Source organism: Nansenia antarctica (genome assembly GCF_963989245.1).
Source record: "Nansenia antarctica genome assembly, chromosome: 17".
NCBI lineage: Eukaryota > Metazoa > Chordata > Actinopteri > Argentiniformes > Microstomatidae > Nansenia > Nansenia antarctica.
The window spans coordinates 3630502-3641140 of NC_137687.1; the positions used below are offsets into that span (position 1 = coordinate 3630502).

The window sequence follows — 10639 nt, forward strand, 5'->3', positions numbered from 1 at the left end:
TATTTAACCGTTAGACGTGCCGCCTTTTTTTTAACCGACAACATGTGTCGGTTATGTGATTTCAAAGAAGCCCTTAGTTTGAGATAGTTGCCCCCCGCGGTGATGTTCAAACATTTTGAAAATAGAAATTCTTTGAAGAGCCATTTTGACTGACAGATCACATTGAACAACGAATGGGATACAAAAGTAAAGTAGTCAACCTCGCTGGAAAAGACGACCGCTTGCACAACACTCCACAATTATCGCTGATTGCATGTGAGTGTTTTGGGTCCTGAATCAGTCTGTGTGTGTGCTAGAAAAACTGTTTGTTTTTCCTATCTTTTTCCTTTTGGTATAAAAGCCTCCATGCTTTTAAAAGCCATAAACCCCCTCTTATAGACTCATAATTTACCTGTCAACTCAACGGGAGAGGTTTCTCAGTGAGATGGGCTGGCGACTCCCCGGGGTTATAATTGCGGAACGGTTCACTTCTCTGCGCTCTTCCCGATAAATATCAGTCTTTGTATCAGTCTGAAATGTATATTTTATGAGGCGCTTCGAAATTCCCAGAAATATCTGGGACCGTTGTTTGTTGTTCTGTTTGAAACACATTATCAAACATAAAGTTATGAACATTTTTAGTGTAGTGTCTATTTAGTGTGATATATATGTATATATAGTTTTACAAAACATCTGTTGTAAAAATACAAAACAAAAATATACTATATATATATATATAACAGATGCTTTAATACACACGATCCGAATCCATACTGAAAAATAAACTCCCAAAGGCTTAATCGTAACAAGTTAGTCATTTTTAATGATTCACATTTCATATTATGATATGGGTAGCTCTTTCTCTTTTCCCAGTAGCCAAGGTAAGCCTTGCATACCTCCTATTTCACATTGTCCTCATAAAACTCTAAAGATTTCGGTACGTCACTGCAGGTGATTGGTTGCTATTCAATATAGCCTACATTATCTCTATACAAGGTCGCCATCTTGTGGTGAAACTATGAAGTCCACCTGTTTCCCTTAGCACAAGGCAGTCATGCATGCTCCCTCTGTAAAGTTTAGCTTTGGGAAATGATTAGATATTAAAGTATGGACATTGAAAATACCACAATAATACATCATAATTATCAATAGAGTAATAAACAGCCAGATACATGAAATACAACCCATCCTTCCCATGACCTCTTTACAAAGTTGTCTTTCTGAAGCTTGTGCAATGTTTTATATATCTTCAGTGGCGGACTCAGGCTGTTTGAAGGACAGGGGCGAAAAGGAAAAAAGGGCATCTACTGCACAACATGGGACCCCATCAGTGCACATGGTCAAGTTTAGACCATTGGAAGTGCAACCAATAGGGCACATCCTCTAATTTTGCCACTCAAAAGGGCACTTTAGTGCGACGTTTTTCAACTGTGGGGGCACATGGTCAAGTTTTTGGAGGGCACATGGAGGGCATTTTTGCCACTCAAACGGGAGAGACGTTTTTCAACCGTGGGGGCACCAGGAGGGGCGGTCACCCCCCTGCCCCCCCCCCCCCTTCCTGAGTCCACCAGTGTATATCTTAATAAATGTTTCTCTTCATTCATCCAAAGATCCATTCCTCATTGTGGTGGACTAACATTCACAATTTCCTGCCACCATCTCCCCTATCTTCTCCATCAGCTCTACTGTTTCCGAGCTACTTTCCCTAGTAGTTAGAACATGATATCTGCCTCTACATTTCTCAACAAGCCATGTGAGGTCCCCATTCCTGAGGATATGCTGCTCTGTGCTCTCTCCTAATACTTCCCCCCATGTAAACAGCACCATGGTGCGTCGCCATGCATCCTCCCCAAGCGCCTCTATATGATATTCCACAGATCTCCTGTACTTCTGTGTGAACGAGAGATACGCTGGGATGACCAGTAGGAAGGCATGGGGACCACCTGGGTGGGACATTGACACACTATGTATGATGTTCTGACGTTGCTGCTGTGTTGCATCTGTGATGTCCGGTGGTCCGTCACGCCACTTCAGTCCCAGTGGTTCCAACACACTGACCTGCCTCCCGGCTATCTGTCCCCTCCACGGCCTGGTGGTGGGGGAACCCCCCGGGTCTGACGCCTCCTTGCCCAGGATGGTGAGGCTTGCTGGGTGACGGGAGGACCACGACTCCCCCAAGAGCACCAGCCTCAACTCAGGTCCTGGGACGTCTCTATTGTTTGTTTTATCTGGTCCTCCTGGACTGGAAGATAACTCGAAGTCTCTGGTGGTAACAGTCTTATCTAAATTACCCATATCCTGCTTCCCTTCCTTCTCCCTCTCCTCTTCTTCTTCCTTCCTTCCTTCACCCTCTCTCTCTTTGAAGTTCTCTTCCAGATCTTTCTCTCCTCCCTCTTCTCCCTCTTCTAGCTCCGGCGGTATTCTTTCAAACTCACGGTTACTGCTTAGGATGGCTGGCGAGGCTGATTCCATCTCCTGATCTGTTACGGCCCCCTGTCTCTCAGATCCCCCTCCCGGCATTTCCCTTCCAATCTCCTCCACCACCCCCCCGTTCTCCTGACACATGGTATGGGCGTCCTCTAAAGCCCCCCCTAGAGTGAGATCATCTATTCTTCTCTCTATGTCACATCCATCAGTTCCATGTATTCCATGGCTTCTTAGTCCATTAAACTCTTTGGTGCTCTCCATCACATGCTCTCCATTATTCAGACTTCCTCCTTCTGAACGGTTTACTTCGAGCTCTGTTTTCTTCCGCCTTTTACACCCTCCTCTCCTCTCTTGCTCAGGTGTTTGTCTTTCTTTTTGTTGCTCTCGATTATTCAGCTTTTGCATTCTTTCCGCTAAATCTCCCTCTCTTCTTTCCATATCATGCTGTTTCTCCATGTCTTGATTCTCTATTTCTTTTCTCCAATTCAGCAGCTCCTGCTCTCCATTCATTAGATTGTGTTCCCTATTTTCCAGCAACTGTATCCCATCTTTGAGATCTTCCTCCCTTCTTTCCAGATCTCGCACACTGTTCCTGACCTCTTTTTCATTATCACCCAATTGAAGCTCCCTGATTTCTAGGTCATGTCTCCGATTCTCCAGTTCTTCTTCTTGTCTTTGCTTGTGCTTCCTCTCGCCTATTTCAAAATTTCCTTTCCAGTTTTCTAGTTCTCGTTGTATTCTCTCTTTCTCCTTTAAAAATGACCCAATTTCTTCTCCTTTCCTTTTAATTTCCCCTTCGTATTCCTGTATCATGTTCATCATTTCCTCCTCCATTTTGGAAGTCAGTTTGTCAAGCTCTGTCCTTGTTTGTTCAATGGTTTTCTTCAATGCATGAATTTCTCTCTCCTTCTCCCGGTCATGTTGTTTTAAGTTGTTGAGCTGCTTGTCTTTCTCGTTCAGTGTTTCCATTGTTTCTCTGTCTCTTTTCTTCTCGTTCTCTGTGTGCCACTGTTGTGTTGCTATTATCTCACAGGCTTTTCGGTCGTTAGCTTCTTTCAGCTGCTCAATTTCTTTTCCACGGTTAGCACATCTTTCCTTCACTTCTTCAATCTTCTTTTCTTTGTCTTTAACTAATCGCTGTGCCCATGTTATTTCATTGTTTTTGTTTTCAATGATTTCTCTCAGCTTGTTCATTTCTTTCTCGTTACTCTTCTTTTGCTTATCTATCCATTCTGCCTCGCTGGTCTCAGTGAGCAGCTTCTTCTCTTCCATCTCTTTTACTTTTTCATCCAGTTTTCCTTCCAACTCTTTCTCTTGCTGTAGTTTCATCTTCTCCATCTCTTTCTCTTGTTCATTAAGTTTTCTCTCCATCTCTTTTTCTTTTTCGTTGAGATTCCTCTCCACCTCTTTCCCATGCCGTAGTTTCATCTCCTCAATCGCTTCCTCTTTTTCATTCAGTTTTCTCTCCATCTCTTTCTCTTTTTCATGCCGTTTTCTCTCCATCTGTTTCTCTTGTTCATGCAGTTTTCTCTCCATCTCTTTCTCTTTTTCATCCAGTTTTCTCTCCACCTCTTTCTCATGCTGTTTTTCCATTCCCACCCTCTCTTTCTCTTGTTCATGCAGTTGTCTCTCCATCTCTTTCTCTTGTTCATGCAGTTGTCTCTCCATCTCTTTCTCTTGTTCATGCAGTTTTCTCTCCATCTCTTTCTCTTGCTGTAGTTTCATCTTCTCCATCTCTTTCTCTTGTTCATGCAGTTTTCTCTCCATCTCTTTCTCTTGTTCATGCAGTTTTCTCTCCATCTCTTTCTCTTGCTGTAGTTTCATCTCCTCAATCGCTTCCTCTTTTTCATTCAGTTTTCTCTCCATCTCTTTCTCCTTTTCATCCAGTTTTCCTTCCATCTCTTTCTCGTGCTGTTGTTTCATCTCCTCCATCTCTTTCTCTTTTTCATTCAGTTTTCTCTTCATCTCCTTCTCTTGATCTCGTCTCAACTGGTCCAGCTCTTTCTCCTTTTCATCCAGTTTGTTCTCCATCTCTCTCTCATGCATTTCTTTCAACCCTTCCACTGTGTTATCTTGTTCATGCAGTTTTCTCTCCATCTCTTTCTCTTTTTCATGCAGTTTTCTCTCCATCTCTTTCTCTTGTTCATCCAGTTTTCTCTCCATCTCTTTCTCTTGTTCATGCAGTTTTCTCTCCATCTCTTTCTCTTGTTCATGCAGTTTTCTCTCCATCTCGTTCTCCTTTTCAATCAGTTTGTCTTCTACCTCTTTCTCTTGTTCATCCAGTTTTCTCTCCATCTCTTTCTCTTGTTCATCCAGTTTTCTCTCCATCTCTTTCTCAAGCAGTTTTTCCATTTCCACCCTCTCTTTCTCCTTTTCATCCAGTTGGTTCTCCATCTCTCTCTCATGCATTTCTTTCAACCCTTCCACTGTGTTCTCTTTTTCATGCAGTTGTCTCTCCATCTCTTTCTCTTTTTCATGCAGTTTTCTCTCCATCTCTTTCTCTTGCTGTAGTTTCATCTTCTCCATCTCTTTCTCTTTTTCATCTAGTTTTCTCTCTTTCTCTTTCTCCTTTTCAATCAGTTTTTCTTCTACCTCTTTCTCTTGTTCATGCAGTTTTCTCTCCATCTCTTTCTCCTTTTCATCCAGTTTTCTCTCCATCTCTTTCTTTTGCTGTTGTTTCATCTCCTCCATCTCTTTCTCTTTTTCATTCAGTTTTCTCTTCATCTCTTTCTCCTTTTCAATCAGTTTGTCTTCTACCTCTTTCTCTTGTTCATGAAGTTTTCTCTCCATCTCTTTCTCTTGTTCATGAAGTTTTCTCTCCATCTCTTTCTCTTGTTCATGCAGTTTTCCTTCCAACTCTTTCTCTTTCTGTAGTTTCATCTCCTCAATCGCTTCCTCTTTTTCATTCAGTTTTCTCTTCATCTCCTTTTCTTGATCTCGTCTCAACTGGTCCAGCTCTTTCTCCTTTTCATCCAGTTTGTTCTCCATCTCTCTCTCATGCATTTCTTTCAACCCTTCCACTGTGTTCTCTTTTTCATCCAGTTTTCTCTCCATCTCTTTCTCTTGCTGTAGTTTCATCTTCTCCATCTCTTTCTCTTGTTCATGCAGTTTTCTCTCCATCTCTTTCTCTTGTTCATTACGTTTTCTCTCCATCTCTTTCTCTTGTTCATGCAGTTTTCCTTCCAACTCTTTCTCTTTCTGTAGTTTCATCTCCTCCATCTCTTTCTCTTTTTCATGCAGTTTTCCCTCCATCTCTTTCTCTTTTTCATGCAGTTTTCCTTCCAACTCTTTCTCTTGCTGTTGTTTCATCTCCTCCATCTCTTTCTCTTTGTCTTGCAGTTTTGCCTCTACCTCTCTGTCACTCTGTAAAAGCAACTCCCCTTTTTCTTTCTCCAGCAGGTCTATCCTGTATTGTAATTCCTCTACTTCCTTTCTCCATCCTTGTTGCTTTCCTCTCATCTTTTCCTCCTTCTCTTTTCTCTCTCGTTCGCTCCCCACAATCACACGCTCAAGTTCGAGCAGCTTCAGTTGCTGCTCATCAATCCTCTCTTCCAGCTCTTCGATCTCAATCTCTTTCTCCTCCAGTTTGATGACCCCTTCCTCTCGCTCTCTGATTCTCTGATGAAGCGTAGCCAGGACCCTGTCATTCTCTGCACTCAAATCCTGAATCTGAATCTCCTTATCCTCTGTCAGCCACCTCATCCTCTCCTCCAGTTCGCCCATTTCATTCTTCCTGCCGCCATCGTTCCTTTTCTCCTCCTCCTCCTCTTCCTCTTTCTCAGCGTCCGCCGCCTTCCCCGACGATTTCACTTTCTTCTTCCTCTCAAAGAACCACCTGATGCTCTTCTCCTCTCTCTCCCTCATCTTCTTTAGTTCCGAGTCCTGGCGCAGCATCTTGTCACTGACGTCTTTCAGTCGCTGGTTGGATTTGTCGTTCTTCTGTCTGCTGAGGTCACTCACCTCTTGCACCAGGGCTGAGAAGGCCTCACACCTGTTCCCCGCCACCATCTTATCTATCTTCTCCAAGAGCCCTGTCACCTGGGCGGCGTCTCCACCTCCACCTCCGCCTCCACCTCCATCCATACTGCTGACGACGTGGTACCTGTTCCCACACTTCTCCACCAGCCACTGGAGGTCCCTACCCCCGCTTTGGATGTGCTGCTCGATGCCCACCCCCTCCCTCAGCTGATCCCCGTGGGTGAACAACAGGATCGTATGCCTCCAGACTCCATCTCCCAGGAGCCCCAGCAGGTGCTCCCTGACAGGGCCGGCGCTGACCAGGGTGTCCACCCTCAGGGTCAGGAGCAGGGCGTGGGGCCCTGGCGGACACAGCGCCACGCCGGCTAGCAGCTCCCTCTTCACCCTCTCTGGGGTCGGCCCCGCCGCTCCGCATTCCCACCCTGGAGTGTCCACCACGGTCACCAGCCTCGTGGCCACCTCCGCCTGCCCGCGGGCACACTCCTCGGTCACGCTCCCCGTTTGGAAGAACCCTAACCCGCCTCCCCCCGCTCCCAGGATGGTGTTCCCTGCAGAGCTCTTCCCGGTCTCTCTCTCCCCCAGTAGGACCAGTCTCAGCTCGGGGAGACGACGGGAACCCTTGGAGAAGGGCTGCTTCCCATCCCACTCTGATGACGCGTGGGAGCCGTCGTCTGTCATGGAGAAAGGATACATATGTTACGGTACATGTGGGAAGACGGTACATGTGGGAAAACTAGGGTTAGGGTTAGGTGCTAGGGTGACTTGGTACATGCTGGCATGTCTAACCCTAACCCTAATCCTATCCATATCCCTAACCCTACCCCTAACCCTAACCTTAACCGTAGCACCCTAGTACCAAACCCTAACCCTAGTTTTCCCACATATACCGTGTTCCCACATGTACCGTAACACATACATCGCTTCAGAATGATCTTACTTAGCTAGTATTTGAGTATGCAGAGTAACAGATTAACATATGAATATATATTATTTTATTTTTTACAAATGAACTATTGTTGCTAGTTCCTATGGGACTGTTTTAATCAATAATGCAGTAACATTAAATGTAGGGAGGTTATGCTCACATGCTGGTTTAACAGTTAACAGTTAACATTACCGGTAAGTTACCTCTATACTTAATTAATGTGTGTATGTGTGTGTGTGTGTGTGTCTCTGTCTGTGTGTGTGTGTGTGTGTGTGTGTCTCTCTGTCTGTGTGTGTGTGTGTGTCTCTGTCTGTGTGTGTGTGTGTGTGTGTCTCTGTCTGTGTGTGTGTGTGTGTGTGTGTGTGTGTGTAACAACACGAGTAACATTGTAGTTACTCTAGTAACAACATCGTATCAACTCACTCATGAGGGCAGCTCTGATGGTCCCCCTCTGCGTCAGCCCCTCCATGTGTCTCTGCTTCTTCCTGCGTTCTCTCGCCCTCCTCCTCCCGTCCGCCTCCAGGCCCAGGACGACCGGATCCGGCCCGAAATGATGTCCTCCGGCCACCGTCCCCTCCACCATCTCCTCCATCTTCGCCATCAGATCCCTGACTTGCGCGCCGTCGCCCCGGCTCCTGTTATCCAGGACGTGGTACCTGTTCCCGCACCTCTGGAGGAGCCTCTGGAGCGCTGCCCCGCCTGTCAGGATCCTCTGCTCCATGGGTGCCAGACCCGGCTCGTCCCCCCCCGTAATGAACAGCACGATGGTATGGTCCCACACCGCCTCCCCCAGGGGCTCCAGGTGCTCGTCTATCTGGCCGGTGTAGGCCTCCGTCACCGAGGCGCAGGAGCGTACCACCAGCAGCACGGCGTGGGGTCCGGGGGGGCACAGGGACACGCTGCGTCGGGTCTCTCTGCGGACCCATCCGGGGGTGCTGTTGAGCGGGTAGTACCACTCCCACCCGGGGGTGTCGACCACTGTGACGCGTCTCCCCGACACGTCCGCCCTCCTCTTCACGCACTCCTCCGTCGGCCTGCCACTCTCGAACCAGTTCACCCCTCCCAGGATGGTGTTGGCCGCCGAGCTCTTCCCTGCTCCTTTCCTCCCCAGCAGGACGAGCCTCAGCTCTGGGATAGGGGCGGCGTTCGGTGAGGTACTACTCACCTCTTTTACCTCGACAGCTTGCATGATAGTCTCGTCTGTAAAACAAGACAATAGGACTTCCTCAGTGTGACCACCAAACACTAACTGACATGAGGCAGAAGAAGTGTACCCATGAAATCAATCAATGAGGACATTTACCAATGACTTCACTATCTATTCCACCAGATTTGAGCCGATCGATGATCAAAAATAAGCTCTCTATACATTCTTCAGTCACGATATTGTGTTTCACATAATCATCTTTCATGTCAAAACTCTGCAATCGTAGGAAACTCACCACCAGTTGACAACGGGAAAGGAGGCCCCACCAGCTCATCCTCTGTCTCCATCTCTTCTCTTTTCTTCCCCCCAACGTTTCCTCTTCCTCCTTCCTCTTTTTTTGCGATTGCGATATCTCTCACATCAGCTGTTGTCATGAGTAAGTCTTGCACAGTGACACAGTGACACGACAAAACTCTCTAAAGCCTCTGCAGAGAGCGCATGAAGGGCAACGTACTGTACTGTTTAGACAACACAGCAGCGGAACACACAATGAGGAACTCTTCTCCCATCACGTGACCAACCTGTGGTTTTTCAGACACATTCTACACACTCATTCTAGAACACAGGAAGTAAAGAGCGGGTGCCGATGCCGGCGTCTTGCCGTCTTGTTCAGTTAGACCTCAGTGGGCTGAGGGCGAGGAGATCGAGCTAAAGCGGCTTTGTGGTCAAGTGCTGCTACTGGCAAGCTGATGCAGAAGTGTTAATGCATGCTTGTGTTATTACACGTTTGGACTATTGTAACAATCTCCTTTCTGGTCTTCTGAAGAAAGCTATTGGCCAGCTGCAATTAGTCCAAAATGCAGCAGCGAGAGTTTAAACCAAAACAAGCAGACGAGCTCATATAACTCCTATTTTAGAGACTCTACACTGGCTTCCTGTTAAGTTCAGAATAGATTTCAAGATCCTTCTGCTTATTTGGCATAGCACCAGAATATTTGAAAGACCTTTTGCTGAGCATATCAGCCCAATAGAGCTCTCAGGTCTTCTGACGCTGGTTTTCTCTGTGTACCACATGTACAAAAGAAGAGATTTGGTGAGGCTGCATTCTCATTTTATGCACCCAAATTGTGGAATGCGCTGCCAGTTTACATTAGGGATGCAACCTCAGCAAATATGTTCAAGTCAAGACTAAAAACCCATCCTTTTAATATTGCATTTAAATTACAAAATAATTAAATTAAGATTATATAATGATTAAAGCACTTTGAGCTGCAACGTTTGCAGGAAAAGCGCTATACAAATAAAGTTATTATTATTATTATTATTATTATTATTATTACTGTGCTGCTCTGTAGTTCAGGTTTATTTGCCATATATAACAGGTGCATTGGAATTCTTGGTCCCTGCTTCTCCTCTCCACGTTTCTTTATCCTAGTTAGACATCTTTGAAACAAAATACAGCCAAGTTGGATTTTTTTTTTATATATACTAAAACATGCTAAAATATACAACCAAGTAAAGAAATGGTGCTATGAACAAAGTCATAGTCAGTGTGCAAGATCAGTTTTTAAGAATGCAATGTCCTTGCTAAGTATGCAAGTGTTAAGGCCAATGCACACGGCGTGCGATTTTGTCGCACGACAACATTCGATTCTCAATTCACACCAATGAATGAATGAATATGAATGGAGAATCGAATGTTGTCGTGCGACAATATCGCATCGCACGGCGTGTGCATTGTCTCATTCAAAACAATGGAATCGAATTCGGCGGGGCGACAAAATCGGGGCCTTAAGTGTGCAAGGCAGAATAGCTCACCCTGCTCTGTGGTGACATGGGTGTCACAATTCTCTATCACTTCCTCTCACCATGGACACAGGGTTAATTGGATTGTTTTCTGCCGGGCTGTAACACACTTGATTACTATTGATGTTGAAGAATGATACCTTTATGTACTGTGTGCTCTATGCACTATAGGGAGAATTTAAGTAAGATTACTCTGTAAGCTTTTTAAAATAATATTAGGACATCGTTTGTGACATGCTTGTGTAGACTGTATACCCCACACGCATGTTTGATTCCATTCCTCATTTCGTGAGTTTAGAATGATAAGGTTCTATCTCCGTTTAGGGCAGTTCAGAGATATTGAGCGTCAAAGTTTTTACATTCCATTATGTTTTGTG

At 45.5% G+C, this 10639-nt stretch overlaps 1 protein-coding gene across 1 annotated transcript; it reads right to left on the bottom strand.

The window, feature by feature from the left end:
* Positions 1-1611: 1611 nt before the first annotated feature.
* On the bottom strand, positions 1612-8498 carry LOC308172797 (uncharacterized protein; the record flags this gene model as incomplete). Its single annotated transcript, XM_080547746.1, has 5 exons — positions 1612-2216; positions 2328-4509; positions 5164-5472; positions 5626-7055; positions 7733-8498. The coding sequence occupies 5 exons, from the start codon at positions 8496-8498 to the stop codon at positions 1612-1614; spliced, it is 5292 nt and encodes a 1763-aa protein (XP_080403872.1).
* Between the last annotated feature and the right edge of the window lie 2141 nt (positions 8499-10639).